The sequence below is a fragment of the Camellia sinensis genome, chromosome 1 (assembly GCF_055761805.1).
Source record: "Camellia sinensis isolate YWXY chromosome 1, ASM5576180v1, whole genome shotgun sequence".
Classification (NCBI taxonomy): Eukaryota; Viridiplantae; Streptophyta; class Magnoliopsida; order Ericales; family Theaceae; genus Camellia; species Camellia sinensis.
The window spans coordinates 188,049,113-188,062,274 of NC_138961.1; the positions used below are offsets into that span (position 1 = coordinate 188,049,113).

General features: G+C 34.9%; 4 protein-coding genes across 7 annotated transcripts; 1 reads left to right on the forward strand and 3 right to left on the reverse strand.

Annotated features, from left to right (window-relative positions):
- Positions 1 to 1,936: 1,936 nt before the first annotated feature.
- LOC145821642 (uncharacterized) lies at positions 1,937 to 6,033 on the reverse strand. Its single transcript, XM_082918187.1, has 5 exons — positions 5,668 to 6,033; positions 2,712 to 2,816; positions 2,228 to 2,629; positions 2,067 to 2,147; positions 1,937 to 1,987 (listed from the first exon to the last, which is right to left on the reverse strand). Exons 2-5 carry the CDS (start codon positions 2,766 to 2,768, stop codon positions 1,937 to 1,939), a joined length of 591 nt encoding a protein of 196 aa, XP_082774313.1. The 5' UTR covers positions 2,769 to 2,816; positions 5,668 to 6,033.
- A 360-nt stretch (positions 6,034 to 6,393) lies between these two features.
- Positions 6,394 to 12,555, reverse strand: LOC145800771 (uncharacterized). 2 transcript variants are annotated; one of them, XM_082890509.1, is made up of 4 exons: positions 12,136 to 12,555; positions 7,319 to 7,517; positions 6,816 to 7,066; positions 6,394 to 6,705 (listed from the first exon to the last, which is right to left on the reverse strand). In XM_082890509.1, exons 2-4 carry the CDS (start codon positions 7,506 to 7,508, stop codon positions 6,451 to 6,453), a joined length of 696 nt encoding a protein of 231 aa, XP_082746635.1. In that variant the 5' UTR covers positions 7,509 to 7,517; positions 12,136 to 12,555; the 3' UTR covers positions 6,394 to 6,450. The 2 variants fall into 2 exon arrangements, with proteins under 2 accessions (XP_082746635.1, XP_082746636.1); XM_082890510.1 differs by having other exon boundaries at positions 7,319 to 7,528.
- On the reverse strand, positions 7,623 to 8,737 carry LOC145800774 (uncharacterized). The gene is made up of 2 exons (XM_082890512.1): positions 8,552 to 8,737; positions 7,623 to 8,442 (listed from the first exon to the last, which is right to left on the reverse strand). The coding sequence occupies exon 2, from the start codon at positions 8,272 to 8,274 to the stop codon at positions 7,714 to 7,716; it is 561 nt and encodes a 186-aa protein (XP_082746638.1). The 5' UTR covers positions 8,275 to 8,442; positions 8,552 to 8,737; the 3' UTR covers positions 7,623 to 7,713.
- On the forward strand, positions 9,655 to 10,929 carry LOC114259349 (trihelix transcription factor GT-4). Of its 3 annotated transcripts, XM_082890502.1 has the most exons (4): positions 9,655 to 9,805; positions 9,881 to 9,921; positions 10,036 to 10,229; positions 10,655 to 10,929. In XM_082890502.1, the coding sequence occupies exons 1-4, from the start codon at positions 9,687 to 9,689 to the stop codon at positions 10,826 to 10,828; spliced, it is 528 nt and encodes a 175-aa protein (XP_082746628.1). In that variant the 5' UTR covers positions 9,655 to 9,686; the 3' UTR covers positions 10,829 to 10,929. The 3 variants fall into 3 exon arrangements, with proteins under 3 accessions (XP_082746628.1, XP_082746627.1, XP_082746631.1); XM_082890501.1 differs by having other exon boundaries at positions 9,657 to 9,921; XM_082890505.1 differs by lacking the exon at positions 10,655 to 10,929 and having other exon boundaries at positions 9,672 to 9,805; positions 10,036 to 10,588.
- Positions 12,556 to 13,162: the final 607 nt, after the last annotated feature.

Genomic DNA, 13,162 nt, shown 5'->3' on the forward strand with positions numbered 1-13,162 from the left:
AAACGCCGCTATATCTATCAAAAACGCCGTTAATTAATTTTGTGGCGTTTAGTACCAAACGTCGAAGCTACGGCCGTCGCTGTAGCTTTGCGACGTTTTAAAAACGTCGTGATATTAGTATAGGAGGCGTTTTAAAAAACGCCGCAAAATATCCCACCATACACACGCTGACGTCACAAACGATATTTAGCGACGTTTTTGAAACGCCGTTGTATCTGTGTAAAAAATATGCCCGTTACTATTGAAGGTTTAGAAGGCGTTTATATAAACGCCGTCATATATATATATATATATATTTTTTGTGTGAGATTGTGCTAATTTTATTTGATTAAATTAAAAAGAATACCTGTAAGAAAATATTGAATTTGGTTTCTCATTCAATTAATAAAAAAATACTTGTAATAAAACTAACATACAAAATATTAACTCCCATTCAAATACCTGTAATAAAACTGACAGATAAAATAATAACTCCCATTCAAATAACAAATAAAGCATTAATTCAGTTTCTCATTCAATTAATATCCAATCACCATTACCCACAAAATAACATATCCAAATCCAAAAATCATGTTTTAACATTGTCCATGTAGCTTTTGCCAGAAGGAAACAAACTGGGAGTGATTCCAGCTCTATGAAACATACTGGGTTGTCTCCTGTCCTTGAGTGATTCCAGCTCTATGAAACATACTGTCCATGTAGCTTTTCCCTATTGCCTGTTTGATAAAAGTGTCAAGTGAATCAATTGAATGTGCTCCAGATTAATATAAAAATGAATCAAAACCCCAGTCAAACTGCTAGAATGTGCTAGAACTACAATACCATATGCTTGTCAATAATTTCAAGGGCTTTCTCATAATTTCTCGGCAGCTTAACTCTTTCCCACAATTTGTTTGGCATATGAGCCCTTTCTATAGTTTTCATATATAAATAGAAGACTCCTGCAAAGCATCAAAAGATGAAATAATAATAATAAATAAGATGATTAGAGATATGCATTCAATTATGCGCAGACATTGACATCCCATCACATGTACAACACTAAGTCAAATAAATCACTAAAAAACCAGTTGTGAATGAACAATCAGATACGACACAACATACACTGCAGTTAACCCAAACATACGGTAGCAACTTAAGGTGTTATCCTTCCCAACTTTGAACAAACTTCTATAACGAGATCAAATTCCTGATGCTGAGTTACATATGCTCAAAGCATACATTACATGCATGCACTCATTTCGATTGATAATTCCTTGGTTTCTGTGTGGAAAGACTTCAAGCAAACAACTCCATGCCCTTCTAAAAAACTATTCTTCAAAAGTTTAACGGCCACTCAACATAGAATCATTTTTCAAGCAACTGAAAAATGAAGAACACTGTGCTCCCTTTTGCACAACAATGTTTTCTAGGGGCTTTTAGAATGAGTGCTTGTTTTACTCTGATGAATAGTAGCAGTGCGAAATCTTTCGTAAATGGTCATGAAGTAAAGACTAGAGAGTCCATGCAACCAAATTTTTCTGAAGCACATTGAGATTTGCTGTATTTCACCATCCCTCAGTACACAATTGAACATCTAAACTATAGCAACTAAAGCTGATTATTTTTTATTTTCTTTTTTCTAATTTTTTCCTTTAAATGAGAATTTGTTATAAGCAGCAGAAGCTGATTCTTTTCAAGATGGACAGAATGTATATGAGGCTGTTGAGTTGAGATCACTCCAATCAAGAAAAGTGCAACGTTGAGTAGTATTATACCACCATCGACAATTTAACGAAGAACATCCATTTAAAAAGATGAAAAGAACACATAAAAGCTACTTGAGACAGATAGATCACTGCAACATTCCTGTGTTATAATGGGGAATGATTAGATGAACAAAGCATAGTTTAGTTCTTTCAAACCACGAACTAGTGATATTAGTACGTTTACCTTGTTAGTTCTTCTTCTTCTTCTTATTCGTCTTCTCTTTCTTTGAAAGGTGAACCTATATTTAATAAGAGCAAGTATTGTAATTAATAAGACATGTTATTTGTCAAAAAAGCTTTGATTAAATGATTGCTCACCTCTTGGGATGAAAATGCATGAGATTGTTGTTGATGTGACATTGGTCGAACAGTGGGATGACTACTAAGTGAATCCACAACCTATCATTCAATAAGAGACTTAAGTTGTATATTAAATCTAGGCAATTTAAAGTAATAACTAGTAAGAATAATTAAAATACCTGCTGCCTATGTAATGGGTTTGATGGTGCAACAACTGGATCAACGGGCACGCCTGCAGCTTGCAATTGAGATTCCAAAAACTGAATTCGTGACTGAAAATCTGTGCGTATAGCCTGAATTTGTTTCTCCATTACTTCATTCATCTTCGACTCAAATTGCATTTGATACCGATGAAGTTGCTCTTGAACTTGTTCCTGAACTTGAGTTTGGAAGAGACGATTCTGCTCTTGTGACCGCCTATATCCACCTCCAAAAACATCAGTGGGTGACGGTCCCAATCCAAACGTCCGAACACGGCCAGGCCGCTCTGGGCCCATAACTTGTGTGAAGATTTGCTCCTGTAATGCTGCAGGGTCAGTAGAAGATCCCTCCATGTGCTCTGCTAACTCATTCATTTGAGTCTGCAAGTTTGAATTCAATAATTAGCCTCCAATATAAATATAAATCATATTAAAAGTCCAAAGATAATGTAGTATCACATACCATAACCTCATTAACTGAATCACTATTTGACATCCCATCTTTCATGTATGCGGCCATCCACACTTGTGACCGACTAGCAGGAACCCCATTATTCTTTTTTGTCTCCTATAAATGAAAGGCAACCAAAATCTTAAGATAAATAAGAAAATTAAATAATTAAGCAATTAAATATGTGAACAAGTGAAGTAAATAAAATAAACAAATAAGCAAATTAACTCATTGAACACTAAACACTTGGGTAGTCAATTACTATTTGACCATTGTTACTGTGACTATTCCATTCATTTCTTACTTGTCTAAACTTATTGATGAGCAAGGAAATACTGTTGTCTATTTGCTGTATGCTCATGCTAGAATATGTTCTATCATCAGGAAATCTGGTAAAAACATAGAGGAATTGAGAAAGGCAAGATGCTAAAGTAACTAAAATAGCAAATAAAAAATACATTGGTTAATTAAAACATATCTAAGGCACATAATTTCAAACCATTGAACAAGCTTATATCTCTATTTATTCGGTGTTTCTCAAAAAATAAATAAATAAAGAAGACAAATCAAGGAAGTTTCATCCCACAACCTATAATTTTTTTTTCTCATGTTGCTTAAATTTTTCTGACCAGGAGGTGGCTTGAAATCTACACAAAGAAAAATCTGTAAAGCATAGATCAAAAGATTGCATAGTACAGCCTACACCTTTTGTCCATAGCCTCAATAAACCAAATATCAAATATTTAAAATTCCTACAGTAAGAAATTATTTGACACCTCGACGACAAATTAACTAGCAAGAGAAGAATCCTCAATCTGTAAATTATGCTTCTTCTTAATTTATAATTTTCAGATCTCAAGAGTTGGGGAATAGCTTTACAATATCATTGATTCAATCATCTGCAAGTATGGTACAGAATTCAACAGAAAGAACCTCAAAACACAAGCATGGGAGAGAGAGAGAGAGAGAGAGAGAGAGGATGGTGCTTCACCATTCAGGAAGAAACCAGAAAAGCCTAAACAGAACATAACTTACTAGATTCTGCAGACATAGCTGATATAAGAGGACAATAAATTCCACTTGTAGGAACAGCTCTTGTCAAAAGATAAAATAAACCAGACAAACAACTAGGTGAACATACTTGGGAGTATGCATATTAGATACATTACCAACAATATTAGGTATAAGACTTGGATAACAACACGCAAGCGGACTGAAGAACTTGCATTTTTTTTTAAAAGTCGGCCTCAAAGGAATGCAGGTAGTTGTTATGAAGGATATTGTAGAATATAACTACAATCTGTGCATCATAATATTCTTTCTAATGAATGAATGATAGGATATAATCATATCATATGTTTACAATAAAAGGATTCATGAATTAAACAAAGTCAATTATTAACTAGACACCGCAAGGGGTAGTTCATTAATGTCATGCAACTTATAGAAGAGAACATGAAAAATGAAGCACCAACATTCTATATTCAGCACAGTTACCTCTCAATTGCAAATTGTTCACAACACCTAATTACATAGCCAAGTCGACTCAACCCAACTAGCTTTGTCCCAATTACTTGGGGTCAGCCACAAGGATCCATTTCCTCCAATGGTTCTATTTGAAGTAAATTATCATATTTAAGGCAATCACATTTTTTGCCACCTCAACCCATTTCACCTTGGATTTCCTCTATTTGTTGTATCACATTCCACGTGGATCAAGGTGCAGTTGACATTCATGTTCTCAGCCTTCTTCTAATTACACAGCTAAGTAAAGAAACCTATTTCCTGATTCTAAAGTAGAAATTAAAATAGCAAAGAAAGCAAAGATTTTTAAAAGAATCTTTCCTTCTCGAGATGCAGCAAGTCTTAGCTGACAAAGGAAATAAGTTGGTATCTAGAAATTTAAGAGAAGTATATTTTTGCACATGCTTTTCCGCTTTCCTTGCTACATGGCTGATAATAAACACATTCAATGTGAATGTGTCTACAGGTGTCATATATGGTAAGACCTAATCTTTACAAATAAGAACATAACCCAATTCTCAAAGAATTTATAGTTTTCTTTTTAGCAAACCTTAGTATTTCAAGAGCAATGTTTAAGGCACATATCTAGTGGCTAGTGCAGTTATTTTCAAATCTTCAATTAAAGTGGGGGAAAACATATTTAAAGAAGTACCCATGAACATTCCAATGTTGTAGTAATACTATCTCTTCCTTTCTCAAGCAAAATTGCAGTGTCTTGCCATGTCTGATTATTTTCAAACATTCAAGTAATGTAGATTCATCTCTCATCAGGAGGAAAGAGATTCAATCCAAAATAAATATTAAGAATTCACCAAATGAAGAAGTTAAAGCTCAAATGGGAAAACCATCATTTAAATACATTATAATAATAAATATTCTACTCTCTACTCTTTCTCATGCAACAAAAACTATGAATGAGTTTGCATGTTGCAAAGTAAGATGTATTTAAGATCACTAACCTGGGAACCTATATTAAATTAGTAGTAATAATGATCTGTTATATTCAACCAGACCTAGAATTCAAACTCCACATAAATCAAAAATTGTAAATAATGATAGTATAATACTAATAACGATGGAGAACATTGATGCAAAAAACACTTTTATGCCTTATCAACAGAAGATAGAGCAGGGAGAGAAACAGTCCTACATGTATATAGGAGAGAAGCAGTGTTCCTGGTCCATGTATAACAATTTTCATTTTGCTGAGATAGTAGCATTTTTCTGTGCAAACTGCAAACAGCAGTGCTGTCTGGGATTTGGGGACCATTTTATTATAGTCTATTAGTAGTGCATGTACCTAAAAATAAATCACAACTTTTTCAAACTTTCTCCTGAGGCCACCATTTTTCTAGCTTATCTTACATACATACAATATAGAGAGAAGTAAATATTGGGCATATTGGTGATACCAGAGAGAGCTTTTAGAATGTCTGTTACTAACCCAAGATCAACACTTATGCTAATCAAGTGGATGCTTCCTCCTTCAGGTACCCTCAAGATGAACATTGATGGATGCTACAGAATTGCCAAACCTGGAGGCTTTGGAGGACTGATTAGAGATGAAAAGGGAGCATGGATTTGTGGCTTCTATGGCAGACTAGAAAACTGTACCAGCCTTGAGACAGAGCTATGGGCTATGTACAAAGGCCTTACCATTATCCTCTAAAAGGGCTTCAACAAAGTGACTATCGAAACAGATGTGGAGGAAGTGGTGAAATTGCTTGTAGAACTGAGGGAAAACATCTTCTCAAAGGCTTAGTGGAAATAACAAAAGAAAGCAAATAGAAATAACAAAAGATAATAAATAGAAAGGTCAACACTTGAATATTGTGTTTATTATTTTATCAAAGAAAGCAATTTTTTCTTAAAAGAACTTTGTAAAATGAACATTTCTTATTCTATGGATCATAAGAGTGAAAATAATTTCAAATCATATTGACTAGTCTGAAATAGTATGTAATGGAAATAATTATTTTATGATGCAGGTGCTTGGAAAATGAAACAATAGGGATGATGATGACAAGTCAAGTGAAATTTATTTAAGATGTTATAAAAAATTAACAAACTTTGAGACAGTGTAAGCAAACTTTGAGAGAATAATTATACCTCCAGTCGAACTACTGAGAAAGGCTTTCGGCCTGTTCTATGATGCAATGTCTTCTTCTTCCGGATTTTTCTATTCTTCTTGCTTGATTTCTGTCAAATATGAAATTTATTTAAGATGTTATAAAAAATTATCATATATAAGCATTTTTTCACATAAATAAAATTTTACCGATGTACTCTGAGTGCCCCAATAGTAGACCAAAGCCCGCCACTGATCCTCATGTACTCTATCTGGTCGATGAGCCAACCTTTCTGCATCATTCTTGAAGGGTTTGTATCCTATTGTTTTCACTCGACTTTTCCAATCTCTCCATTTCTTTCCAAATGAAGCCATTATTGTTCTCTTCATGGATTCATCTGCATCCGTATGAGCCTGCATCACAATTATAGACACTTGTAATATGCAATGTCAACTACACTTGTAATATGCATTTCATATGGAATACAATTGTAACTTATTTCATATTAAATATCCATATATACCTTTATCTCCCTCCATATGTTATCTTTGTTTTGTTTTGGAACATAATGCCAAGTCATAAAAGTGAGTGGTGCAAGACTCCCATCTCGTGCCAAAACGCCCAAATGTGAAGCAAGGGATGTGTGTCCTTCAACTACTTGATTCAACTCATTTGGAACAACTTTTAAAATGCCATCTTCACTAGTACCCCATTGACCATGCACATATGTGGGACCCCTTGTCTGCTTTTGTGTGGCTTGACTTGAGCTAGGACCTACAAAACAATAGTAGTAAGCTTCAAATTTCAATTGAATATCTGAATTATGCTTTTAATTTCAATAAATTTCAACATATCATACCATGGGGTGTTAAAATTCTGCTATCCTTGCTTCTATACCACACATTATGCTTTTAATTATCCAAACTCAATTTTTTTAAAAATAACCATGCATTATGTATGATAGATAGGACTACAAATCTAACTCAAAAACACCATAAGAAAATATCAAGCAAAGTTGATACATACCAGCTGAAACAGAGCCATGTGATGTACTACCGCTACGTGATGTGGTAGGAAGACTGCCTGGTGGATGCCATGATGCCGGTGGATCGGGTATGACTTTCATCTTGAGTGTGGTCTGAGTCTCATCTGAACTAGAACTACTAGAGCTTGATTGCTCACTTTCACTAGAAGAATGGTCGAAGCTAGAACTCATAGATAATATCTATAAAAAAACTAATAAGAGTGAGGACATGATAATCTATAAATATCTACTGCATTCAAAACAAAATAAGAGTACATGAAAGGTAAAAATGGCTATTTAAAGAAAGGTACAAAGGTACAAAAGCAAAGATTTTATTAATATGAATATCCATACAGAAAACACACATGTAAAAGTGAATATGCGGCCAATTACAATATCAGATCAATTCTTCGTCATCTTCAAATTGTGCCTCTGTCGATGCTTCAAGAGGTCCAATAGTTTCATCAACAGTTGTTCCATCAATACCTTTCCTAACCCAATCCATGTCCTCCTCACAAGTGAAGGAAGCTACATCTAACTCTTGATCACCAAATCTTTCTACTTCGTTGTGATGTAGTCCTTCATCAATAGTTGGTTGTTCTCCACACACCTCATACAAGTCTCTAGGTTTCATCTTGAGTACAACGTTCCAATCTTCATCAACAGAATCATTAACATAAAAGACTTGTTGTGCTTGAGATGCTAGGATGAATGGCTCATCACTGTCTTGTTTTTTCGCATATAACAAGTGATTGAAATTAACAAGTGTAAAACCAAAATCATCTTGCTTGAGTCCCTTATTGTTATCAATCCAGTTGCACATGAATAACATGTATCTATGGTCGTGTGAGTAATACAATTCAATAATATCTGTCACATATCCATAGTACGCTACATCACCTTCCACTGGATTAATGTCTTTCGCACTTGCATAGCTAGAAGTCTTTGCCTTCACCATAACCCCACTATTCTGAGTTTTTCTTCTCAACTCACAACTCTTAGTATGATACCTAGTACCATTAATTATATACCCATTAAATCTGGTGGCCTTTTGGCTGGGTCCCAAAGCCAAAATTTTAATCTCTTCTGACAACGCTACATTTTCAGTAGCTAATAGCTCAGCAACCTATTTTTCAAAAAAAGTTATCAATATTAAACATCAATTAACAACTTCAAAAATATAGAAGCACATGGATTGCAAAAATATAGAAGACTTGTGCTTAACATGCACTTACATGAGAATTGAACCATTTGGGAAACTCATCATTGTGACGACGATCCACATCATAATCTCTAAGACGACGATGCGACCGCTTAATAAATTCACGATGTTCCCTACACAATTAAACTACTTGTAAAATGCACGATAATTATAGTTGGTATAAATACATTCACAATGAGACAAAGGTTGCATCTATCTTACTCTCGATATGGGGCAACCGCAGCAATGTTAAATAACATATACCGATGAGCCTGTACCCATGTTGTGTTATCAAGAACAAACCCTTTTCCTTTTCCTAAAGCCCGCCCCATTAATATCTCAGGATTGTCACTAACATCGCAATTCCTTAATGGTCGATGCAATTTCGACTCAACATCATGCAAGTACCTTGAGCAAAATGTCATACATTCTTCGACCAAGTATCCCTGTGCAATTGAACCTTCAGGATGACTTCGATTACGCATGTATGATTTCAGCGTCATAAGGTACCTATAAACAAAAAGATGCATACATGACTTCCAAGTATAAACAATCAAATATATACAAAATGGACATTGGAGTAGATTACACACCTTTCTATAAAGTACATCCATCGATATTGCACTGGACCGGCAATCTTCGCTTCCTCTGCTAGGTGAATGGGTAAGTGCTCCATTATATCGAAAAATGATGGAGGAAAAATTCTCTCAAGATGGCAAAGTGTAAGAGCGATTTGGGACTGAAGACGATTTAGACCATCCACCTCTAGGGTTTTGAAACACAAATGCCTGAAGAAATTGCTTAACTCAATTAATGGTTCAACCACTTTCTTCGGTAACAAATTTCTCACTGCTATTGGAAGTATTTGTTGCATGAGTATATGGTTATCATGACTTTTCAGTCCAGATATGCTCCGCTGTTTGAGGTTAACCCGACGAGAAATATTGGATGCGTAACCATCTGGAACTTTGATATTCTTTAGAAGTGTGCAGAATAGACTTTTCTCTCTATTGTTCATAGCAAAACATGCAGGAGGCAAATAATACTTTCATTGCTGGAGCTTCTAAGCCTTTACCTGTATGCATAGTGATCATTATGCCTTTGACTTGATTCATCTTCTCACTTATTTCAGTTTGAAGCATGATGTTTCTTTTTATTTTTTTATTTTCATGGCAGGTGGTGAGGGCCACTCTGCCTATGGTGGGAGGGTCATAACAGTCAAGTGGGGTGAGCACATTAGAAGGATTGGTATTGATGGAACTGCAGATGCAATCAAGGAGGCAATCAGGTCTGCTTTTCGCTTACGAACTAAACGGGCATTTTGCTTGGAAGATGAGGATAATGTAATTCGGAGTCTTGACAGGAACATGCCTTTGGGAAATTACACTCTTCACCTTGATGAAGGTAAAAATGGACGTCTTTTTAGTTTTAACACATATCTGCAACTTTGGTAGCAAGGATTTGGTTAAGTGAGCTTTTATTTTTTATTTATTTTTCCCTCTCGTTTCTGTATGGTAGGAATCTCAATAAAAGTATGCCTCTATGATGATTCTGACCGAATGGCTGTTCGAACTGAAGACAAAACACTGTATACTGAAGATGAATTTCGGGATTTTCTCTCACGTAATGGCTTTACAGGTTTGAGGGAGATAAATGGCTATAGAACCTTTGATAATTTGGATGATCTCCGGCCTGGTGGAATGTACCAGGGGGTGAGTTCTGGGTGACTAGAGCTTTGTTATCTATGAATAAAGTGCTTAAAAATCATATATTAAAATCGGTTTTAGGCTCCCCCCCCCCGGGGGTCACAAAACAAGCTAGTGTAAATTCCATTACCATCTGAGTGATAGCATTGTGAATACATGCAATGTGGTCTCTTAGATGGGTGTCTTGTATTTTCCATGCTTGAGTTCATTTCATGGAAATTTTGTTTATTGACCATGATATTTTATGCTGTACCATAGGTACCATTAGGCCATCCTTTGGTCTTGTGCCTTGCTAGCTTACCTATGAGAAAATTGATAATGATTTTGATGAGAATAGTGTAATGCTTTAGACAGGGTTAAGATGATGTCATGTGGAGCATTTTTTTTGGGTCAGTTTTCATATTCTGTTTTTTTCCTTACAATAATATCAGGTGTGTATGATCTCTGTAGCAGCTAGAAAAGTCTGGGAAATTGGAAGAGTAATTCCTTTGCGTACAATGAGTTGTGTGGATAAGAAAGTGGCAGTTTCTAACCTTCAAGAACTGATTATACGTTCTTTGTGTTCAAGAACAGTTTTTTTGGCTTTATGTTCTCTGTTTGTTTGACGATGATTGTAGCTTTTTGGGCAGTAGCTGCACTTATGCTAATATTACATTAGAGAATATAGAAATAGAGAGAAAATAGATGCAGATTTGGATCAACAGAGGAAATAGATACACAGAGGAAATAGAGAGAAAATAGATTTGGTTCAACAGAGGAAATAGATACACAGAGGAAATACACAGATTTGGATCAACAGAGGAAATAGAAAATAGATGCAGATTTGGATCAACAGAGGAAATAGAGAGAAAATAGAATATTACATTAGAGAATATAGAAAATAGAGAGAAAATAGATACAGATGCAAATCCTAACGTAAAATTAATCCACCTTCCACAGATTTGGGTTTTCTCTCAAGCAATTCATATTAATCAACTGATGCTCTATGCTACCTAACGTAAAATCCTATTGCTAAATAGACAGGTATTCATTATTGCCCTCCCATGTGGTTCGAAGATTAGTGCATGATAGCAAAAATTAAATAAATCTGTGGAAGGGTCAAAGTGGGTTTTCCCTTTAAATTTTATTCTAGTACTTAAATAAACGTTTTATTTTAATGATTCTCTATTTGTTATTTTGTCCTCCTTATATGGTTGTAACAGTGTTTCTTGTTCCATTAGCTGTCTCCAATGGATGAACAAGTATGCAAGCTAGATATTCTTTATTTATTTATTTTAATTTCTAAAACACTTTAAATATGTTGTTTAATGGTTTTCTAGGCCTTGGTTTTATTATTATAAATCAAGCAAAAATAATCTGCTAATTAAGGTTGAGCATATGACTTATTGAGCTTTTTAGGCCTTGGTTTTATTATTATAAATCAAGCAAAAATAATGATATGAAACCTTATATGAAGAACCTGTATAGTAATTATTCGGAATTGAAAGCATTGGCTGTCGTTGTCATATAATCTGCTAATTAAGAGACTACAATTTACATTCTTCTATCAGACACGTAAAGAAGCAAAGCAGAGGATACACAAATTGTTCAAATATCAATATCTATTACTGTCTGTAAAAAAAATTATGCAAGAAATTGAATTAAGCTAGATTTTTTCACAATATGATGAATACAAAATCACAATCCATTCCAAGATATAATGAACTGTTCTATATTTTAGAATTCAAAATAATAATAATCATAACGTAAACAGATATTCTACCTAAATATCTAAGCTACACTGATTGATCAATCCAAACTGATGCTAATTTAGGGTAATAAAAAAACAGAGATTAAAATTCAACATGCTAGGAAAATTCAACATGCTAATTTAGGGGAAAAAAACAAGCGAATCTGAAGCGATGGTGCTCACCTTGGTAGATGATGGTGCTCACTTTCCTCGCTGAATGAATCTGAGATTGAATCACCGAGCTTTGAAATCGAGAGAGAACTTCGAAATCGCCGAACGAATCTGAGATTGAATCACCGAGCTGAAAAAGGTTGAACTTCGAAATCACGTTCAATCGATCAATAGATCTTCAATCGATCGATCTGATCTAGATAAAACCTAGCAAACTCGAACATGAACTAGAGATAGATTAATCGATTACTAAATGAAGGGGTTTGAATCGAGAGAAACGAAAGGGGTTGAAGCAAGAGAGAGTGAAATCACGGGTTCGATGGAGAGGGTTGAGAGAGAGAGAGATCTGAATCAGGTTTTGTTCAGATCGGGGCTTCGATCTGAATCTTTTTTGATTTAAGCTTCGATGGAGAGGGGTGAGAGAGAGAGACCTGTGCGCATGTATTAAGGGTTGAGAGATCTGTGCGTATGTAGGCTCTGATTCAAAATAAGGTTTTCACAGAAAGGGGCGCGTGTGGGTCACCACATTCGGAGGCGTTTTTAAACGCCTCCCATTATAAAACGGTGTCGTTTTGTGAAATAGAATAGGCGGCGTTTTATAAAACGCCGTTAAATACTCATAACAGTGACGTTTAAATAAACGTCGTTACAAAAACGCCACGGAATTCTCTTTTTCCTGTAGTGTATGGAGGAGATTTGGACAATGAGCATATGGGTAAGTTGCGTGGAGTGTCAAAGATATGGAGGAAGCAAACATGGGAATGATGATGGCGATGAAAGGTTTGATGAGAAAGATTGTTGAATTTCAAGTATGACAAATCCTTTATAAACAAGTTCTGTCAGTAGGTTTTTTCCTTTTATTTATTTATTTATTTCGTCTCTTGTGTTGATTTGGTTCATATAATTTTATTTTTCTTTTGATTATATAAAGTTTAGAAGTGATTCAATCATTATCACTTAAACTGCCGCCTAAGATCCAAACAAAAATATCAAAAAATTCTTATCGTTTAAACTTTTAACTTTTCAAAAGCTTATTAAT

Coding starts and splice junctions, on each gene's coding strand:
- LOC145800771 (XM_082890509.1), bottom strand. CDS start 7,508: ATGAGTTCTAGCTTCGACCATTCTTCTAGTGAAAGTGAGCAATCAAGC. Junction 7,067..7,318: donor ACATGGCTCTGTTTCAGCTG/GTATGTATCAAC, acceptor ATTGTTTTGTAG/GTCCTAGCTCAAGTCAAGCC. Junction 6,706..6,815: donor ACATATGGAGGGAGATAAAG/GTATATATGGAT, acceptor ATTGTGATGCAG/GCTCATACGGATGCAGATGA.
- LOC145821642 (XM_082918187.1), bottom strand. CDS start 2,768: ATGGCCGCATACATGAAAGATGGGATGTCAAATAGTGATTCAGTTAAT. Junction 2,148..2,227: donor ACCCATTACATAGGCAGCAG/GTATTTTAATTA, acceptor ATTGAATGATAG/GTTGTGGATTCACTTAGTAG. Junction 1,988..2,066: donor ATGCATTTTCATCCCAAGAG/GTGAGCAATCAT, acceptor TATTAAATATAG/GTTCACCTTTCAAAGAAAGA.
- LOC145800774 (XM_082890512.1), bottom strand. CDS start 8,274: ATGGTGAAGGCAAAGACTTCTAGCTATGCAAGTGCGAAAGACATTAAT.
- LOC114259349 (XM_082890501.1), top strand. CDS start 9,687: ATGGCAGGTGGTGAGGGCCACTCTGCCTATGGTGGGAGGGTCATAACA. Junction 9,922..10,035: donor CACTCTTCACCTTGATGAAG/GTAAAAATGGAC, acceptor TCTGTATGGTAG/GAATCTCAATAAAAGTATGC. Junction 10,230..10,654: donor CTGGTGGAATGTACCAGGGG/GTGAGTTCTGGG, acceptor CAATAATATCAG/GTGTGTATGATCTCTGTAGC.